The sequence below is a fragment of the Carcharhinus amblyrhynchos genome, chromosome 1, assembly GCF_965287045.1.
Source record: "Carcharhinus amblyrhynchos chromosome 1, sCarAmb.v2.hapA, whole genome shotgun sequence".
NCBI classification, from domain to species: Eukaryota; Metazoa; Chordata; class Chondrichthyes; order Carcharhiniformes; family Carcharhinidae; genus Carcharhinus; species Carcharhinus amblyrhynchos.
In genome coordinates this window covers 179,244,118-179,266,381 of record NC_137324.1, presented here as the reverse complement: position 1 = coordinate 179,266,381, position 22,264 = coordinate 179,244,118, and the positions used below count along the sequence as shown (strand labels likewise).

General features: G+C 46.7%; 1 protein-coding gene across 3 annotated transcripts in view; it reads left to right on the top strand.

Annotated features, from left to right (window-relative positions):
• Positions 1-22,264, top strand: part of LOC145348062 (protein phosphatase 3 catalytic subunit alpha) — a 272,223-nt gene that overhangs the window by 169,187 nt on the left and 80,772 nt on the right. For all 3 annotated transcript variants that reach the window (XM_080196211.1, XM_080196202.1, XM_080196218.1), the window contains 2 exons: positions 5,209-5,354; positions 17,656-17,795. In XM_080196211.1, the coding sequence (XP_080052337.1) occupies positions 5,209-5,354; positions 17,656-17,795 (286 nt within the window). The remainder of the gene's footprint in view (positions 1-5,208; positions 5,355-17,655; positions 17,796-22,264) is intronic.

The following is a 22,264-nucleotide window of genomic DNA, read 5'->3' as shown; positions in this document are numbered from 1 at the left end:
GATACAGAGAAATGTGAGCTGACATATTTTGGAAGGGCTATGGAGGCAATACAGACTTAATGGCACAATTCTACAACATGTTCACGGACCCAGGGACTGAGGATGCATGTTTTGATTTTTGAAATTGGCAGAACATAGTGAGAGAGTGGTTAGCAAAGTGTCTGGGACATTGAGACTTATTAATAGAGGCAGGACGTTATACCATTCAGTCACTTTGAAGAAAGTATTCTTTAATTTCACTTTGGAGAATCTGACTCTAATTTTTATGCTATGTGCTCAGTCCTGGACTTCCCAGCTCGAGGAAATAGTTTCCTTCTTTCTTGCCTAGCATTCTGGGAGAGCCACACCGCACTCACCCCAAGGCTAATATATCCTTTGTTATGATCCCTGGCCCATCCCCAGAATGTGGGGGGAGATTGAGTTAGGTTCCAATCGTATTTTGTTTAAAGTAGGCAAAGTCTGAAATTGAAGACACTTACAAAGTGAATAAAGCCACAGGATTCCACCGGTTTGGAACAAACAAAAATAGCCTTTATTATGCAAGTTCAGAAAGATAAACTAATTTCTAATATCGATCTCTCATACCCTAACATTCAGGGTAAGAATGAGTTACAAATGAATTAACAAGTGATCTGTGATTCAGGCACCCCACACTTTGTGATAAATGATAGATGCGGCCAAACCTGATTCCATGGATTTCTGAACAACCCACCCAGATGTTTGTCACATCGCTAACCAACCAATCTCACCGAAACATCATCTTTCTCACGAGGGTTTTCAGTCTCCAGTTTGGAGATCTTGCCTTGGAATTCTCTGTAAAGGTCGTTCCCACTTGGATGGTTTCAGCAACGACTCACCTTGCAGGGTTTCAGTCTCACCTTTTGAGATTCCTTCCCACCCTGGATTTCCGAGTACACTCAAGTGTCCTCTTCCAAGCACAATCTCAGATCTTTGGCCACTGCTCCGAGGGGCCCGCAGGTCACCAACCTTCAGCCACGTTTTTGGATCTTCAAGGCTTTCCTTGTGCCCAATTGGCCTCTGCTTCCTGGAACTCACTCGGAACCACTTTCTCTGATCCTTTCTATTAAGTCAATGGGATCCATTTTTATCCTATCTTTGCCCCTGACCTGGGAGTTTGGGACTTCTCCCTGTCCCCCTCCCGTGTCCCACCCGTTGGCTTGGAATGTCTTTCTGTTCCTCTTCTGTGCAGGAGCAGCCTTGGACCTGAACAACATGAAGCAGGTGGCACTGTGTATGTGTGGCCACTTCCTGACAACGTGAGTGTGAGGAGTCTGAGGGTCTTTGGGAATCCGAGTTCCCAACCTGTGCATTCAGCAAGGTTTCCCCAAACCTTCCCAAGGTGTGAGGCCCAGAACTGCTGACAGTAACTCCAGGTGTGGTCTAACCCAGGCTTTATAGCTGAAAAGTGGCTTCTATTCCTCAAGATGTAAGGGTCAACATTCCATTAGCCTTGTTGATTATTTTCTATCCCTGTCCATGGTGTTTTAGTGATTAATGTACAAGCACCCTCCCAAAGTCTCTTTTGGACCTTCACTCTTTTTATTCTTTGCTATTTGGAAAGTCTCCCTATGTGCACAGCCTTAAGATAAGGTGGGGGGAGGCAGTTTAGATCGGAGTTGAGGAGGAACTTCTTCACTCAAAGGGTGGTGAATCTCTGGAATTCTCTGCCCGTTGAAGTGGTGGAGGCTGCCTCGCTGAATATATTTAAGTCATGGGTAGATAGGTTTCTGATAGACAAGGGGAATTATGGGGAGAAAGCGGGAAAGTGGAACTGATCCACTTCAGACCAGCCATGATCTTATTGAATGGCGTGGCAGGCTCGAAGGGCTAGATAAGAACATAAGAACACAAGAAATAGGAGCAGGAGTAGGCCAACTAGCCCTTCGAGCCTGCCCCGCCATTCAATAAGATCATGGCTGATCTGTCGTGGCTCAGTTCCACATTCCCGCCCTCTCCCCATAACCCTTAATCCCCTCTCTTATCAAAAACCCATCAACCCGCGTCTTAAAAATATTTAGCGAGGCAGCCTCCACCACTTCAACGGGCAGAGATGGCCTACTCCTGCTCCTATTTCTTATGTTCTTATGTGTGCGTGTGCTGATACTGATATAACCTGCAGTGTGATTCAGTTTGATGCCTTTCAGCTGCTCTGTGCAGCTCCAATCTCCCCGGCACCCGAATCATTTGGAAATTTCCTTCTCCGTGAACTGTTTGTACTCGCTGACCTGGATTTGTGTCTGGCCTCTCACAAGTCGTGAATTTAATATTCTCATTCCTGTTTTCAAATCTCTCCAAGGCCTCGCTCTTCCCAAACCCGTGTGACCTCTTCCAGTCTCCTCACCCTCAGATCACTGCTCCACTCCGAGACTTCATGAATCACTGGTTTAAATTGCTCTGTCGTTGCAGGCTGAAGCTGTCTAAACTCAGGATCACTGTCCTTCCATCTCTTGGCCTCTGTCTCCTTCTCTAAAATCTTAAAGGGCCAAAATCTACCTCTCTGACCAAACCTCTGACCACCTGCCCTAGTCTCCAGTGGCTAGATGTCAGATTTATTCTGACGGGCCTGGGCAGCACCTTGCAGTGTTTTGTAATGTTCGAGGTGTTATATAAATATATGTTGTTGTCCATTAGTATTAATCACCAGCTGTTAATTGCTACCTTTGTCCTTACACATAAGAGTAAAGTGAAATAACAACTGGCTTGCGTGCTACCTTTAATTACTTTCACTTCCCAGCATTTATTCTCATTTATCTCTTTACCGACTTGCACTTTACACCATTTTCTAAGGAAGTGTTTGCAATCTGGAATAAAGCAGTGAGAATTTTGCCTCGAGCAGCGAGGCGATCTCGGGCAGGTCCTGATGTGGAGTGACTCAGGCTCTGACCTTCTTCATTGCCTTTTGAAAATGCCACGAGCCTGTCAGTGACCTGCGTTCTGAATGAGGGTGTGGTGAGCGGGGGGAAAGGTATCACTTGTCCATTTAAGCTTGAAAGTCTCTATTTACTGAAACCTTTAAATAATCAGAATGGAATTTAGCTTCTGAAATTGGAGTATGTCCATTGGAATAATCCAGCATCACAGCTTCTGTATTGGGCTTTGAAACAGTAAGAAATCTCACAACACCAGGGTAAAGCCCAACAGGTTTATTTGGTCGCACAAGCTTTCTGAGCACTGCTCCTTCATCAGGCACTCACCTGACGAATGGGCGATGCTCCAAAAGCTCGTGCTACCAGATAAACCTGTTGGACTTTAAACCTGGTTCTGTGAGACTAATTACTGTGCCCACCCCAGTCCAATGCTGGCAACTCCACATCAGAGCTTTGAAAGGTTTTTGACCATGTAATTTAGTGTAGATTTTGGGCTAGTTTATATAATATTCATGCTTCACCAGAGCCTCTTCCTGTCCCCCTTCCCCTCACTGCTTTAATATTATCTTTCTATTCCTTTCCCCCTACTGCATTTTTCCAGCTTCCTGTTAAAACTGCATCTGTAATTTTCCTGAGCTGCTCCCAGTGGGAGTGAGTTCCACATTCTCGCCACACTCGGGATGAACAGCCATCTCTTGACGCTCCTATTGGATTTATTTGAGACTGAGATATTTATAGACTTGAGTTTTAGTCTTTCTCGCAAGTAGAAACTTCTTCGCTGCGTGTACCCCACCGTCGCTGCGTGTACCCCACCGTCGCTGCGTGTACCCCGCCGTCGCTGCGTGTACCCCGCCGTCGCTGCGTGTACCCCGCCGTCGCTGCGTGTACCCCGCCGTCGCTGCGTGTACCCCGCCGTCGCTGCGTGTACCCCGCCGTCGCTGCGTGTACCCCGCCGTCGCTGCGTGTACCCTGCCGTCGCTGCGTGTACCCCACCGTCGCTGCGTGTACCCCACCGTCGCTGCGTGTACCCTGCCGTCGCTGCGTGTACCCCACCGTCGCTGCGTGTACCCCACCGTCGCTGCGTGTACCCCATCAAACGCACTCATTATTTAAAACACTTTGATCAGGTCCCCCTCAGTTCTTCTCTTTCTTGGAGAACAGAATCCCAGCTTGTTCAACCATTCCTCAAAGTTGTTGCCTCTTCGTTCTGGTACTATCCTTGTCAATCTTTCCAGCACTTTCTCCATTTCCTGTACATTTGTTTCTGATACGGAGACCAGGTGTGTGGAGAGTGTCTGGCTCTCCATGGCGGTCAGTATTGGTTGTGTTGAGGGGGGAGGGCCGGTGAGTTTGAGGGTCAGTACTCTGACTACATCATTAGCGTCAATCTTCAACCTTCAAGCTGAAGATAACCACGTCCGTCATCGGGGGCGGGGGGCGTGACAATGTTTCACCACAAGCTGTCATTCAGACAGGGTTGTGAAGAAGGCAAATGGAAAGCTCCCCTTCACTGGCAGAGGAATAGAATACAAAAGTAAGGATATGATGTTAGAATTGTATAAAACACTGGTGAGGCCACAACTGGAGTATTGTGTGCAGTTCTGGTCACCACATTACAGGAAGGCTGTAATTGCTGTGGAGAGGGTGCAGAGGAAGTTTACAAGAATGTTGCCAGGGCTAAAAGTGTAGCTACACGCAGAGATTGGATAGGCTGGGGTTATTTGCCTTGGAACAAAGAAGGCCGAGGGGTGATTGGATAGAGGTGGACAAAATTATGAGGGGAAGAGATAGAGTGGACAGGATAAAATTGTTACCCTTGGAGAATTCTAAAACCAGGGGATAGAGAAAGATAAGTGGCAGTCAGTGTAGAGGGGGTGTGAAGAAGAACTTTTTTATGCAGAGAGTGGTGGGTGTCTGGAGCTCACTGCCCAAGTTGGTCGGGGAGGCAGAGACCCTAAACTGTTTTTAAAAAGTATCTGGCCTTGCACCTTAAGTGCTGTAAGCTACAGGGAGGTGGGATTAGAAAGGCATCTGGGTGTCCTCGGGCTGGCCTGGGTACCATGGGCTGAATGGCCTCCTTCTGTGCTGTAACCTTTCTATGGTGCTGTGGCTTTTGCCATGTTCAGCAGCGAATGGCTGGACCACTAGAAGCAGAGAAAGTCGCAGTGCTGTGGGCTGAGAAACGGGGCAGCGGAATGATATTGAAACCTCTAAGGATCTGGCACAGATGTGTTTGTGTGGCTGTGTTGGAATTGAGGTTTGGTGCGGCTGTAGTTTGCAAAGTTTAATTGTTAATGTGACGTCTGTATCTCTCCAACAGGTAAAATTAAATATTCGGAAAGGATATACGATGCATGTATGGACGCGTTTGACTGTCTGCCTTTGGCAGCTTTGATGAACCAGCAGTTCCTGTGTGTGCATGGGGGACTCTCTCCTGAGGTTAACACCTTAGATGACATTAAGAAAGTAAGTGTCGCTGTCGCTGTGAATAAATTTGTTAATCTTGGCACTCAAGTTGTTTGTAGTAAGCGATAACTCTTTATATATTAAACATTAACTCTTTGCTGCCAGCAGGAGTGCTAATCCAGCTGTTTGTGAAGAATCTGGATGTGTCCTTGGCACATCACTGTACTGGCTGTGGGCCAAGTGCAGGGAAGTGGGATTAGGTTAGAGTTCAGGCGTTTCTCGTGTGTCGGTGTACACTCAGTGGGCGCGAGGACCTCCTCTGCACTGTGTGATTCTGTGAAGTCAGAGTCTGCGAGTGTTTAAAGCTTGTGCTTGTGAACTGTCCAATCGCATTGCTCTCGGTTTCTGCAGAGGGATTTTAACCCCCCCCCCGCACAGAGGTCAGTTGCCTCCCAGGACAGGTCAGGGGTCAGTCATGGTGATTGGTATCTCCCCCCGCAAACAGGAGCAATTGTCTGTAATTGGGGTTAAATCGTATCGGCTGCTACACCAGCGCAATCATCGTGTTCCATTCCCCGCTCTTCAATCGAAAAACCAGCCCACAGCATTTGGAGCTTTGCCAAATCTCTGACTTTGCTGAGAGCTGCCAGTGTTTCTGCTTTAGAAAGACAGACTTACATTTCTGTAGCGCCTTTCACAACCTCAGAATATCCTCAAGCCCTTGGCAGTTAGTGAAGCAATGTTTAAGTCTAGTCACTGTTGTCGTGTAGAAAGCGCAGCAGCATATTTTCACACAGCAAGATCCCATAAACAGCCACGTGTTAATGTCCAGATTGTCTGCTCTGGTGATGTTGATTGAAGGATCTGTACCAACCACAACTCCAGCTTGGATTCCCCCACCTTCAAATCGTGACCATGGGGTCTTTTACATTCCAATCGAGAAGGACTCCCTCTGAAGGACGGCATCTCCAACAGTGCTGTATTCCCCCAGGGAAGTGCCAAGGAACAGGGCGTCAGAGAAACAGGCCCTTCGGCTCACCAAGCCCCTCATTTAAAGACCTTTTGCCTCTACGTGATCCGCATCCCTCCACTCCCGGCCTATTCATTCTGTCAAGAGGCCTGTTAAACATCGCTATTGTCAGCCCAGACTTTGTGTTCAGGTCCCTGGAGTGAGACTTGAACTCATGACCCTCTGACTCAGAGTGAGAGTGCGACTTGTTGAGCCGTTGCTGTGTCAGACGGATATGCTGCTTTACACTGAGGCTGACCCAAGGGTAACGAGGGGCTGTCCTCCTCCTCCTCCTCCTCCTCCTCCTCCCATTACAGTCCTGGACTGGGTTACAGCTGTTGCCAAAACAAAATCCGCCTGTCCACCCAGACCGGGTCAGCCGGATATTCCAGCTCCCGTGTGTGTTGAAGGAGAGACTGTGGTGAGCATTTCCCAAACCCTGGCAGCCACCTCTCTCAAAAGGCCACCAATGCCGAGGAGATCTGACAGGGATCAGCTGAGCCGGTTCAGTCCTCCACACTGTGGCAGCGAGCGTTTGACAACAAAGACCTTCGCAAATCAACAAACATCTGAGTGTCCAGAGTGCGCGCTGCTGCCCCAGCACTTCACTGAGACCTGGATTGTGGATCTTATTTTTATTCATTTAGAAGATGTGGGTGTTGCCAGCTGGACCAGCTTTTATTGCCGCTCCCTAATTGCCCCTTGAGCTGCATGTGTTCTGGAGGGAATTTTAAGATTCAACCACATCAGCCACACGTGAGAGTGTTGGAGAAATCCCACCACCAATCCCCTCACATTCTCTGGATTCAATGGGAGGATCTTTGAACAAAACCCGAATGTCCTTGAAATCAGCTCCTCAGAAATCCAGATAAAACTCCTGTAAATTCAGCAGTGATGGACTGGACACTGGGTCTGGGTGCTGACCGGTGTCTCCCCTGCCAGGCCCTGTTTTCTCAAATGGTCAGCATTCTGGGGAGGAGAAAGAAAACGCTTCAAAGATGCTCTGAAACTCTCCTTGCAGCTGACATTGGTGAGTGAACATAGAACATTACAGCACAGAACAGGCCCTTCGGCCCACGATGTTGCGCCGACCAGTTTAAAAAAAACAATGACCCTCTAACCTAAACCAATCCCTTTTCGTCCATAAACCTATCCACGGATCTCTTAAACGCCCCCAAACTAGGCGCATTTACAACTGCAGCAGGCAGGGCATTCCAATCCCTCACCACCCTCTGGGTAAAGAACCTACCCCTGACATCCGTCCTATAACTACCACCCCTTAATTTAAAGCCATGCCCCCTCGTGCTAGCTTTCTCCATCCGAGGAAAAAGGCTATCACAGTCCACCCTATCTAAACCTCTAATCATCTTATATGTTTCAATAAGGTCCCTAAGTGGGGGGGACTTGTTTCCAGTCGTTCAAAATGGCAACAACTTCTCCATCCAGCTGCCTCGCACTGAATCCCAACGTCTTAATGATGAGGCAGAGCAGGAAAGAAAGCAAATCCCTCATTCCCGATCCCACTGACCGTGTGGCCAAAGATCTGCAGGATGAGAATCCGCCTTGCTCAATCACACAAAGACCCTTGACCCCGAACAGCCTCCCTCAGTGGATCACAGCTGGACAGTGTGGGGATTGCGGTGGGATAGAGTTTGGGTTCATTATGAGTTCCCTCGTGCCTGGCTTTGGGAGGTAAAACAGTAACAAGGATTCTCAGTCCTGATTACAGCCTGGCAACCGTCAATAGGGACCTGGTTTGCACTTCTCATGGATATTTGGGAGAGGTGTCAGGGGGAGGGATTGGGGAGAGAATGGAATTGAGGTATTTGTCCCACTGGGAAGGAATGATTTGCAAGTGGGGAAGTGGAATTTTCTTGGCACGACGAACATTTATTACCCACCCCTAATTACTGAGTGTCTCACTCAGCCATTCCATGGGGAGGTTGAGAATCAGCCACATCGCTGTGGCTCTGGACTCGCATGTAGGCCAGACTGGGTAAGGATGGCAGATTTCCCTCCCTAAAACACAGTAGTGACCCAGATGGGATTTTCCAACGATCGCTGATAACTCATGGTCATCATTACTGAGAGCAGCTTTATATTCCAGATTTATTCATTGAATTTGAATCGTACCAGGTGTGGCCATGGTGGGATTTGAACCTATGTCCCCAGAGCATTAGCCCCAGCTTCCAGATTACCAATCTGTTACATTGCCAATGTGCCACCATCTCCCCTGGAATAAACAAGTGGAATAGTAGAGGAAAATCTGGCACGATCTGTGCGGAGGAGTGTTGGACAGCGAGTGTTGTACGGTTCCTGTCTGAGTCTACAATATTCTGGTCGATTCTGAGACGCGAGACCGCTCTGCTTTCACATTCTAGCAGCTGTAGTTAGAAGCGAAACAGATGCAGAGAGAGCACGAGAAGATGAAAGGTGAGTATTCAATCCAGGAATACTGTCAAGCTAAAACAGTCACAAAACAACAACAACTTGCATTTATATAGTGTCTATAGCACAGGGAAATGTCACAAAATGCTTCACGGACGTACAACCAGAGAGAAACTGTCACCGAACCAAAGGAAGTGAGACTAGGAGGGGCGGCTGAGAGAGGTGACAGAGGTACGGAGGAGGATCTAACAGAGCAAGGGTGAGGCAGAGGTTTTGGGAGGTTCTTTGTCATCAGTAACTGATGAGAAGCTGAGAACGGGTGAGATAACGATGATAAAAATCTGAAAGCTTTGTCGCACTGCTTATTTTTTTTCCAACTGTTTTTGGTGTTGATGCCAAATGGGTGCAGTACATCAGTAGCTGAGTAGGATGTAGGTTTGTATTTGTAATCTTCATTGCGGTATCGCAGCCGCACTCGGGAGAGGTAGCACTCACTACTTCTCTCTCTCGAGTAGGATAACTGCACAAGTTGATGTGGGCTGCTGGGTCAAAAGTCCAACTTAAAACAATTACCGTTTTTAAAAATAAAGCTGGAAGTTTGGTCTAAAAAAACTGGAAATCGCAGTTTGCTGGGTGCCTGGAATGGTGTTTAAAAAATCAAACTGGAAACAACTCCAATCGTGTCAAACATTTCACAGCATCAGAGGATTAAAAATACGGACACTGGCGATACGGTGAAAGTGAGTCTTTGTACCAGCAACTTGTCCATTGGCAACACTCAGAGGGAATGACAGAAAAGATTTTAAAAGTGGTTTTATTCATTTATAGAATGTGGGTATTTATTGCCAATCCCTAATTTCCCTTTGCGAAGGTGATGACAAGATGCTACCTTGAACCAATCATAGGAATTCAGAGCAGGAGGAGGCCACTCGGCCCATTCATTCGATCTGATTGTAACCACAATCCTGCACTCCCACCTATCCCAATAACCTTTCACCCCCTTGTTTATCAGGAATTTATCTCACTCTGCCTTAAAAATATTCAAAGCCTCTCTGCCCCAAAAGGCAGTGGAAGCAGAATCTTAAAGATTCCCAACCCTCTGGGAAAAAGCATTTCTCCTCCTCTCTGTTTAAAGACGAGACGCCTTATTCTTAAACAGTCACCCCTTGTTTTAGATCCTCCCACAGAGGAAACATCCTCTCCATATCCATCCTGACAATACTCTTCTGGCTCTGTGTTTCACAGTGGCACAGTGGTTCGCGCTGCTGCCTCACAGAACCAGGGACCTGGGTTTGATTCCCGGCTTGGGTCACTGCGTGGAGTCTGCATGTTCTCCCCATGTCTGCGTGGGTTTCCTGCATGTGCCCCGGTTTCCTCCACAGTCTGAAGGACGAGCTGGTTAGGTGCATTGGTCGTGCTAAATTCTCCCTCAGTCTACCCGAACAGTTCCGGAGTGCGGCAACTAGGGGATTTGAACATAGAACATTACAGCGCAGTACAGGCCCTTCGGCCCTCGATGTTGCACCGACCAGTGGAACCAATCTAATGCCCCTCGAACCTAAACTATTCCAGTGTTATCCATATGCCTATCCACTGACCATTTGAACGCCCTTAAAGTTGGCGAGTCCACAAGTGCTGCAGACAGGGCATTCCACGACCTTACTACCCTCTGAGTAAAGAGCCTACCTCTGACATCCGTCCTATAATTACCACCCCTTAATTTAAAGCTATGTCCCCTTGTGTTAGCCATCACCATCCGAGGTAAAAGGCTCTCACTGTCCACCCTATCTAATCCTCTCATCATCTTGTATGCCTCAATTAAGTCACCTCGTAACCTTCTTCTCTCTAACGAAAATAACCTCAAGTCCCCCAGCCTTTCCTCATAAGACTGTCCCAGCATACCAGGCAACATCCTGGTAAACCTCCTCTGCACCCTTTCCAATGCCTCCACATCTTTCTTATAATGCAGCGACCAGAACTGTACGCAATACTCCAAGTGCGGCCGCACCAGAGTTTTGTACAGTTGTAACATGACCTCACGGCTCTGAGATTCAATCCCTCTACCAATAAAAGCTAACACACCATACGCCTTCTTAACAACCTTATCAACCTGGGTGCCAACTTTCAGGGAGCTATGCACACGTACCCCGAGACCTCTCTGCTCGTCAACACTACTAACAGTCCTTCTGTTAGCCCTATATTCTGTACTCCTGTTACTCTTACCAAAGTGAATCACCTCACACTTTTCCATATTAAACTCCATTTGCCACCTCTCGGCCCAGCTCTGCAGCTTATCTATGTCCCTCTGCAAACTGTAACATCCATCCTCACTGTCTACAACTCCTCTGACTTTGGGGTCATCAGCAAATTTACTAATCCATCCTTCTACACCCTCATCTAGGTCATTTATAAAAATGACAAACAGCAGGGGCCCCAAAACAGATCCTTGAGATACACCACTTGTAACTGAACTCCAGGTTGAATATTTCCCATCAACCACCACCCTCTGTCTTCTATCAGCTCGCCAATTCCTGATCCAAACTGCTAAATCACCCTCAATCCCATGCATCTGCCTACCATGGGGACCCTTATCAAACGCTTTGCTAAAATCCATATACACCACGTCAACTGCCTTACCCTTATCCACCTCTTTGGTCACCTTTTCAAAAAACTTGATAAGGTTTGTGAGACATGACCTACCCTTCACAAAACCGTGTTGACTATCCCTAATGAACTTATTTCTCTCTAGATGATTATAAATCCCATCCCTTATAATTCGTTCCAAAACTTTGCCCACAACAGAAGTAAGGCTCACCGGTCTGTAATTCCCAGGATGGTCTCTACTCCCCTTCTTGAACAAGGGGACAACATTTGCTCTCCTCCAGTCTTCCGGCACTATACCTGTAGCCAATGATGACATGAAGATCAAAACCAAAGGCTCTGCAGTCTCCTCCCTAGCCTCCCAGAGAATCCTAGGGTAAATCCCATCCGGCCCAGGGGACTTATCTATTTTCATACCCTCAAGAATTACTAACACCTCCTCCTTATGCACTTCAATCCCATCTAGTCTACAACCCTGTATCACAGTATTCTCCTTGACTACGCTGACTTTCTCCTGCGTGAATACTGACAAAAAATACTCATTCAGTGCCACTCCTATCTCTTCAGGCTCCACGCACAACTTCCCACTGCTGTCTCTGCCTGGCCCTAATCTTGCCCTAACCAATCTTTTATTCTTGACATACCTGTAGAAAGCTTTAGGATTTTCCTTGATCCTATCCGTCAAAGTCTTCTCATGTCCTCTTCTAGCTCTTCTTAACTCTCTCTTTAGCTCCTTCTTGGCTAATTTATAACTCTCCAGTGCCCTAACTGAGCCTTCACGTCTCATCTTTACATAAGCCTCCTTCTTCCTCTTCACCAGAGATTCAACTTCCTTAGTACACCACGGTTCCCTCGTTCGACCACTTCCTCCCTGCCTGACAGGTACATATTTATCAAGGACTCGCAGTAGCTGCTCCTTGAATAAGCTCCACATTTCAGATGTTCCCAGCCCCTGCAATTTCCTACTCCAACCTCCAATTTTCACAGTAACTTCATTGCAGTGTTAATGTGAGCCTATTTGTGACTAATAAATAAACTTTACTTTTCTATCAAGTCGCCTCTTAGACGTCAGTGGATACAATCTCAATGTGCCCAACTTTCCCCATAAAACAACCCACCCGTTCCTGGTATTATTCTGGTAAATCTTCTCTAAACTGCTTCCAAACACTTTTACAACTTTCCTAAGTAAGGAATCTGTAAAGAAACATTGCACTTCCACATTTTTACACTTGCTGGAAGATCTGTTAAGTCAAGAAAACTTTGCAGCTAAAGTAGTTATTCTAAATAATATTGATAATTGTTTCCCGTAAATGAACAGCTGTGTCAGAGAGGACAGGAGCAATGAAAACCACAACATTCCCGGTGATGGGTTCCAGTTCAAACCACAAGGATCTCCCCATCCCTTTATCCCAACTCAACTTCTTCATTTGTGTGATATTCTGTACATAGAGTTAGCTCACTGAAAAAGTAAATGTAGGTTCCTTCTGCTGTGCCTGTTGATCTGATTTTCTTATTTGCTGGATGGTAATAAGTCTTTGTCAGACTTTCAATCTGCAAAACTATCAATATTTATGAGTTTGCTTTACTTGAAGATTTATTGAAGTTCTTTAATGCGACAGAGAGTATGAATTATTTAATGTCTGCAGCAAGTTGACTGCATTGGTAACTTACCCAAGTCATTTCTTCCTGCACCTGATATTTCCACACTAAAATATTGTGGGCTCTCATGATTGCATCGCTTAAAGAGAAGCTGAATTATCTAATGCACCAAGTTTGAGTTTAATTAAAGATGCAATGTGTACTTGCACTAACTGTATCCTCCACTCTAACAGGAACAGAGTGGAGTGTTTGGTGTGTGCGCAGTCAGTAAGTGTACCTCAGACTGGTCAGGGCTGCTGGGATTTGTGACTATTGAATTACTTTACAAAGCTGCCAGTTTTCCTGCGCTGCTCGCTGATTCCTGTTTAAAATCTTCATTTCATCCGGACTGTGGCTGTGAATTCCGCTGAAAGGAAAGCACATTCCTGACACTTTGGACCAGGAGGGTTAACACCAGGCTTGTTTCTGTTGGAGCATCCGTTGTTTCATTCATGAGCTGCTCCGGAAAGCTCCTCTGTAATGTTCCACTTGCTTTGCTGGAACACGGGATCAGACGTCCAGAGGCACTTAGACCTGGAAGTAAGGGAGCTTGGGGCTTGCAGTTTCTATCGAGATACTAGCAGCTGTGTGAAAGCGTTGAGAAGTGGCTTTTAAAAAGGTTAAAGAGTTAATGGCCATCATCAGACATCAGAGAGGAATTTGCGAGTTTGGAAGGAGATGTCAAGTGAGCTTGTTGCATTGAGCTAAAACAGACAATATAGTGAAAATTCCCAGAGCAGCATACTCGGTGTCACAGCTCTCTGTACATGGCTGATGTTGAGCGGATAGAGGGAGACTTTCTTCTGCTGGTGCTGGGGGTCGGGATCCAGAATAAGAGGGTGGAACCTTCAGATTGAAACCAGGCCATTGTGGGTGAAGCCTCAGAAAGTCAGAGTGGAAATCTGGATTCTGTTCAGCTTGTGGCTCAATTGGAAATGTCAAAACCGACATTTAGAAACTTGCTGGGGAAGATACTGAGGATTCGGGATCCAAGGAGGGTCGATGGAGCTGAGACTACAGATCAGCCGTAATGTAACTGAATAGTTATGATGTGGAGGTGCCGGAGTTGGACTGGGGTGGACAAGGTGAGAGGTCCCACAACATCAGGGTTATTTATAATTAGAAGCTTTTGGAGCTCTACCCCTTCATCAGGTGAAGGTAACACTAATGATTTCAAATAAACCTGTTAGACTATAACCTGGTGTCATGTGACCTCTCATCTACTGTAACGGGCTTTTCCTGTTCCCATGTTCCTGTATATTCACATGGAGTTAGTGTCGCTCAGTTAGCTGAGTGGCTGGTTAGTGATGCAGAGTGACACCAGCAGTGTGGGTTCAGTTCCTGTACCAGCTGAGGTACCCGCCGTCTCAACCTTGCCCCCCGTCTGAGCTGTGCTGACCCTCACCACCAGCCAGCGCTCTCTCCGTCTCAAAGGGAGACCGGCTGGAGGTCCATTTGGGGAAATGATGATTTGATCGTTGCATATTCAGGATGGCCATCTTGTATTTTATACCATAATTGTATATAGTCTTGGTTTTGGAGGGTTGATTTGAGGTTGCTGTACATCATTTACTCGTTATGGGATGTGGCTGTCACTAGCTAGGCCAGCATTCATTACCCTTGAGAAGGTGGTGAAGAGCTGCCTTCTTGAACCGCTGAAGTGTAGGTAGATCCACAGTGCTGTTAGGGAGAGGGTTCCAAGATTTTGACCCAGCAACAAGGATGGAACGATGATATATTTCTGACTCAGGATGGTGAGTGACTTGGAGGTAAACTTGCAGGTAGTGCTCCCCATGTGTCTGCTGCCCTCCTCTTTGTAGATGGAGGTGGTCATGGGGTTTTGGAAAGTCAAAATTATATCTTTGAGTCGGTGTAAAGATTCAGAAGCAGAAGTAAGCAACCCTGACTTTGTGTCAAAGCTGACCCTGTCAATACCAGGAAACAGTTTCAGTTTTTACAATAATCTTTCTTCATAACATCCCAAGGTGCTTTGCACACCGTGTTGATGCAGGGAATGCAGCAAGCCCATTTCTGCACAGCACGATCCCACAAACAGCAGTAAGATTGTGACCAGGTCACCTGTTTCTTAAGCTTGTGTGCGTGAACTGTCCAATCGCACTGCTCTCGGTTTCTGCAGAGGGATTTTAACCCCCCCCCCCTGCCCCCCCGCACAGAGGTCAGTTGCCTCCCAGGACAGGTCAGGGGTCAGTCATGGTGATTGGTATCTCCCCCGCAAACAGGAGTAATTGTCTGTAATTGGGGTTAAATCGTATCGGCTGCTACACCAGCGCAATCATCGTGTTCCATTCCCCGCTCTTCAATCGAAAAACCAGCCCACAGCATTTGGAGCTTTGCCAAATCTCTGACTTTGCTGAGAGCTGCCAGTGTTTCTGCTGTAGAAAGACAGACTTACATTTCTGTAGCGCCTTTCACAATCTCAGAATGTCTGCGTTCACAGCTGCTTGAGTACTTTTCACACAGCAAGATCCCACACACAGCAGTGCGAGAATGAGCAGATGATTCGTTTCAGTAAAGGTAAAATAATGCAGACGCTGGATTCTGCGGCAAAAAACAGAAAATATCAGCAAGACAAAGAATCCCTGCAGTGCAGAGGGAGGCCATTCAGCCCATCAAGGCCTGCACCAACAACAATCCCACCCAGGCCCTATCCCCGTAACCCCACAAATTTACCCTGCTAATCCCCCTGACACTAAGGGGCAAATTAGCGAGGTCAACCAACCAAACCCGCGCATCTGTGGAGTGTGGGAGGAAACCGGAGCACCCGGAGGAAACCCACGCAGACACGGGGAGAATGTGCAGGCTCTGCACAGACAGTGACCCGAGCCGGGAATCGAACCCAGGTCCCTGGCGCTGTGAGATAGCGGTGCTAACCACTGTGCCACCGTGCTGCCCGTTTCCTCTCTGGAATGGGAATGAAGATAACAATGTTCTGACCTGGAACTGTGAGCATTGCCCACTGAGGGTAACAACACAAACTTTAGTTGCATTGTCTCCACCTGATGTTTTGAGAGAGCGAAATATTCGATGCAAATTTGAATGGAATTCCTCTAAATAAGGATTTGATTATTGTGAAAATTATTGGAAGTTATTTAAAAGCAAAATACTGCAGACGCTGGAAATCTGAACTAATAACAAAATGGGCGGCACATTAGCACTGCTGTCTCGCAGCACCAGGGAGCCAGGTTCAATTCCCAGCTCGGGCCACTGTCTGTGTGGAGTTTGCACGTTCTCCCCGTGTCTGCGTGGGTTTCCTCCAGGTGCTCCGGTTTCTTCCCACAGTCTGAAAGACGTGCTGGTTAGAGTGCATTGACCCATGCTAAATTCCCCCTCAGTGTAACCCAAACAGGAGTGTGGGCGACTAGGGGATTTTCACGGTAACTTCATGGCATTGTTAATGTAAGCCTACTTGTGACACGAATAAATAAAGTTTTCAAAGTTGAAAAAAAAGTGCCGGAAATCTAAAATAGAAAGAGAAATTGTTGGAGACATTCAGGATCTATAGGGAGGGAAACAGTTAACACTTCGGGGTTACTGATCATTCCTCAGAACTGATTGAATTGTGTTTATTTGCTTTTACTGGAGGGGGGAATCTCCCCAAAACCCTGGGGGGAAGATATTCAAGACAGTGAGGTTCCTTCGACCAGGCCAGATGCCTAATCTTATAATGGATTGCATTTATATAGCATCTTTTACAGAGGCATTTTGCAGGGGGGGCGGGGAGGGGGGGTTCATCAGACAGTCACAGAAGCATCACCAAGGCAATGGCCAACAGTCTGGTGACAGGAGTGGATTTTACCGTGTGAGTTAGGGTAAATAAGAGAGAATTGCAGAGCTTGGGGTCCAGACAGCTCAAGGCATGGTTACTGATGAGAGGCTGGAATTTGGAGTGCAGCGATCCCATTTCCTGTTGAGTTCTTGATGTATTGTACAGATCGATTGGAATGCATTATGTAATGTACTGGCCGGGATTCTGTGCACTTGCACTGATGAAGGAAGTGCTGCTGTACAAATAATTTGATTAGTTTAAAGGAAACTTTAGTGCCTCGATTAAAAGTTTGGAAATATTTTCTGTGCTCACTTTCCGCAGTGGGTGCCTCTCACTGGTTGATGTGGTGTGATGTTTGATTTGATTTATTATTGTCACATGTGTTAGCATACAATGAAAAGTATTGTTTCTTGCGCACTATACGGGCAAAGCATACCATTCATAGAGAAGGAAAGGAGAGGGTGCAGAATGTAGTGTTACAGTCACGGCGAGGGTGTAGAGAAAGATCAGCTTAATGCGAGGTAGGTCCATTCAAAAGTCTGACAGCAGCAGGGAAGAAGCTGTTCTTGAGTCGGTCGGTACGGGACCTCAGACTTTTGTATCTTTTTCCCAATGGGGGAAGGTGGAAGAGAGAATGTCCGGGGTGTGGGGGGTCTTTAATTATACCGGCTGCTTTTCCCCGCGGCAGAGGGAAGTGTAGACAGTGTCAATGGATGGGAGGCTGGTTTGAGTGATTTGTTTTGGTGAATGGGCAGGATATTTGGTGTGCTTTCTCTCTGAGCCTGTTATTCTAACGCATTTCATTTTAAAGTCACTGATAATTTGAGAAGGTTTGAATGTTGCAGTGGGTTAATATAATGGCCTCTACAACTGCAGCCGTCATTTCTCAGTGTTGTTTTGTTTGATGTTTTTAATTTGTATTTCTTTTTCCCTCATAGTTAGATCGATTCAAAGAACCCCCTGCTTACGGACCCATGTGTGACCTGTTGTGGTCAGACCCACTGGAAGACTTTGGAAATGAAAAGTCTCAGGAACACTTCACTCACAACACGGTCAGAGGCTGTTCGTATTTCTACAGGTAAGAGGCTTGTTTCCATTCTCTGTCCTCCCAGCTGCTTGTTGTTGACAGTGAGAGCCTTCTTCCTTTTTCCTCGGATGGTGATGGCTAACACGAGGGGACGTAGCTTTAAATTAAGAGGTGGTAATTATAGGACGGATGTCAGAGGTAGGTTCTTTACTCAGAGGGTAGTAAGGGTGTGGAATGCCCTGCCTGCAGCAGTTGTGGACTCGCCAACTTTAAGGGCGTAGAGATGGTCAGTGGACTGGCATATGGATAACATTGGAATAGTTTAGGTTAGAGGGTCATTAGATTGTTGCACTGGTCGGTGCAACATCGAGGGCCGAAGGGCCTGAACTGCGCTGGAATGTTCTATGAATGTTATGCTACACACGACCTTTTCCTCCACCCGGAATACTGTGCTGTGTCTCGGCACTGGGCTCCAGAAAGGATTTGTTGGCCTTGGAAGGAGCAGAAGGCAGTGTTAATTGTATTGTTGAGGTTAAGAATAAACTGGTGGAGGGTTTTGATTAATTAGGTGGCTTTAATCACATGTTAAAAGTGACTCCCCCTCATTGGGCTTTCAATTGGTTTATATTTATTTTACAAAGAATTATAAAAAGGGGTTGCCCCCACCCCCCCCCCAGCTGCCGCTAACCCCTGTGGCCTCGAGGATCCATGTTCCACGTATTGCAGACGGCACCAAGATTGGTGGCATAGTGGACAGTGAAGAAATTTATCTCCAATTGCAATGGGATCTTGATCAATTGGGCCAGTGGGCTGACAAATGGCAGATGGAGTTTAATTTAGAGAAATGCATTTTGGTTGATTGAACCAGGGCAGGACTTACTCAGTTAATGGTAGGGCGTTGGGGAGAGTTACAGAAAAAAGAGATCTAGGGGTACATGTTCATAGCTCCTTGAAATTGGAGTCATAGATGGACAGAGTGGTGAAGAAGGCATTCGGCATGCTTGGTTTCATCGGTCAGAACATTGAATACAGGAGTTGGAATGTCTTGTTGAAGTTGTACAAGACATTGGTAAGGCCACACTTGGAATACTGTGTACAGTTCTGGTCACCCTATTATAGAAAGATATTATGTAACTCGAAAAAGTGCAGAAAAGATTTACTAGGATGCTACTGGGACTTGATGGATTGAGGTATAAGCAGAGGCTGAAAAGACTGGAACTTTTTCTCTGGAGCGTAGGAGGCTGAGGGGTGACCTTATAGGGATCAATAAAATAATGAGGGGCGTAGACAAGGTAGATAGTCAATATCTTTTCCCAAAGGTAGGGGAGTCTAAAACTAGAGGGCGTTGGTTTAAGGTGAGAGGGGAGAGATACAAAAGTGTCCAGAGGGGCAATTTTTTCACACAGAGGGTGGTGAGTGTCTGGAACAAGCTGCCAGAGATAGTAGTAGAGGGGGGTACAATTTTGTCTTTTAAAAAGCATTTAGACAGTTACATGGATATGATGGGTACAGAGGGATATGTGCCAAATGTGGGCAATTAGATTAGCTTAGGGGTTTAAAAAAAAGGGACAGCATGGACAAGTTGGGCCGAAGGGCCTGTTTCCCTGCTGTAAACCTGCAGGTGTGAGAGGGTGCAGCCCCAGTTTCATTCTCTAAGGGTGGGGCGGGAGGGGGTGCTCCTCAAGTTTGCTAGGTGATCAAGTTGCATTTTCAGAAACAAAAAGGGTAAATTGGTGAATAAGTGAACGCAGGAAAGAGAGAGAATGAATGATTCAGCTTCCCAGCTCTCAGCTTTCCCCTACAGTGAGTGCGGCAGAGACTGTCAGGCCAGACTGAGCTCCCTGAGCCTCACCAGGCAATGATTAACACAGAACTGACCAGCGTGGCGCAAACCATCAGCTTGCAAGATGGAACCTTGCCACAAAGATAAGCAAACTTATCTTCCAACGTTTTGCCTGTGTCATAACTCACACAAACTTTCATTCAGCCATCACCCGTATGCTTTTTAACTGACATTGCTTAGAGGTTACGCAGTGTCTGAATTTTAAAATACCCCTCCTGGTTTTCAGATACCCCAGTGCCTCACTCCTCCCTATCTCGGTGACCTCCTCTAATACCCTGCCATCTGTCTCTGTGCTTCTCCAATCAGGCTTCTGGTCTGTTCTTGATTTTGATGACCCCCAACATTGCCTTCAGTTCTCAAAGACTCAAATTCTGGAACTCCCTCCATGCCTCGATCCCGTTTTCCTCCTTTAATTCACCTCATTGGCCAAGTAACTGCTTACCTGACCAAATATCTCTTCCTGTGGATCACTCATTTGCTTGGATCACGTTCCTTGAGAAGCCCCTGTGATAGTTTATTAAAGGCGCTATATAAATTCAGGTTGTTGCTGACATTAGTGCCAGGGGACAGGGTTGTTCCCGATGTGAATCCTGCTACATCCAGGCTGGGTCTGTTATTCTCTTGTGGAGGAGATGATTAAGTTGAGATCTGGGTGTTTGTATTCTGTGCATTGGATCTAATTTAGAACGTGAGGCTAACGAGGATTGAACATAATCAGTGTCGACGGAATGCTGAAAATGTCGGCACTTGTTTGAGAGAGAAAGGTAGTGCTGTTAATGACTAACGTACATCCAACCCATACACCTACTTTAGTGACTGTGAGGCATGTTTTTAAAACAAAATGCAGAAAGTAAATCTTTGCCCCGAGAATGAAAGAATGGTTTAGCCTGGAACTTTGTCACAAAGTTTCACCAGTTGTAAACTCTGCCAAAAACGTGTTGGGACTGACTGGGGAAAGTTGATGAGTACGGTTGTTGGAGCAGAGTGTCTGTGTAATTCAATCTGTGTGTGATTGATGCCAGCGAGGGCACATTAACTTACCGCATCAGAGCACCTTCGCGATCACTAACTGTCACAGTCTCATTCACACCATCTCCAGGGAGCCAATGGTGGAATTATTGTAACGTGGTTATGGCCCATGTACTTGGTCACAGTTAGACTAAGGAACCTTCAGCAAATTAAACTGCTGACTGCCCGGAACACTTAGGATCAGAATCCTAAGGAATGCTGTGATATTACACAGTAGACATTCTGAGAGATTCGCCCTGCACTGGGGGTCAGTACTCTGCCGCTGTTTTTCTGAAAAGCGAACTCTTTCCCAAGTTCTCACACTTGCTGCCTCCTCAGACTGGTAACAGTATCAAACTCTGCAATCGATGGTCCACAATCCTAAAGTGGGCTTGACAGGAGGGGCTTCAATTCACAATTGACAAGAGAGCAAAGGGTACGGGGAAAAGTGGAGCTGAGGCCACATTCAGATCAGCCAAGGTCTTATTGAATGAGGGAGCAGGTTTGAAGGGTTGAACGGAGTACAGTCTGTCTTGTGTCAGTATAAAATCCTACAGGCCATTCCACCCATCGAGTCTGCACTGACCACAATCCCACCCAGGCCCTATCCCCAGAACCCCATGCATTTACCCTAGCTAGTCCCCCTGACACCAAGGGGCAATTTAGCATGGCCAATCCACCTAACCTGCACATCTTTGGACTGTGGGAGGAAACCGGAGCACCCGGAGGAAACCCACGCAGACACAGGGAGAATCATAGAATCCTACAGTGCAGAAGGAGGCTATTTGGCCCATTGAGTCTGCATTGACCACAATCCCACCCAGGCCCTATTCCCATAACCCCATGCATTTACCCTTCCAGTACCCCAGATACTAAGGGGCAATTTACCACGGCCAATTAACCTGACCCCCACACATTTCAGAGTGTGGGAGAAAACTGCAGCACCCGGTGGAAACCCACATAGACACGGGGAGAACATGCAGACTCTACACAGACAGTGACCCAAGCCGGGAATCGAACCGGGGTCCCTGACGCTGAGAGGTAGCAGTGCTCACCGCTGTGCCACCGTGCCCTGTATGTTTGTGTGCTTGCAGCAGCTAGGGTAAGTTTCTCAGTGTTGTTTGTATTGCGATCATGTCGATACGGCGAGGGTTCAGAATGGTTACTCAGCGATCGAGAGAAACAGTTCCTATTAGTGGAAGGGTCATGTTGTATATTTCAGGTGATTGCCACAGGAACCAAAGGGGCAGCATGGCCTCCTTCATTGCTGTATCGAGTCTCTGATTTGAGGGGCTTGCTTGTGTTGAAAGGTTTGGATCAGAATTGCTGAGTTTCTGATGGCTTGCTGGATCTGTGCTCAGAGAATCACGAAAGATCACCTTGCGGGTTAGAAATTGGCTCTGGATCATCCTCTGGATCTCCTCCAGATTTACAGTAAATCCCCATGAGTACGGTGAGAGGGATTGGATAACCTGCTCTCTACAACTACACTGGGCACAAAGAGAGACTGCAAATAAAACATTATGAAGGAAGATAGATTTGGATTATTGCAGCACCTTTTGTAACCTCAACGTATCAGGAACTACCAATTCCAGCCAATCCTGAACTTTGGAAGAAAGGTGACTAATAGAAGAAAGGCGACAGTTTATTTAGACAAAGCAAGATCCCA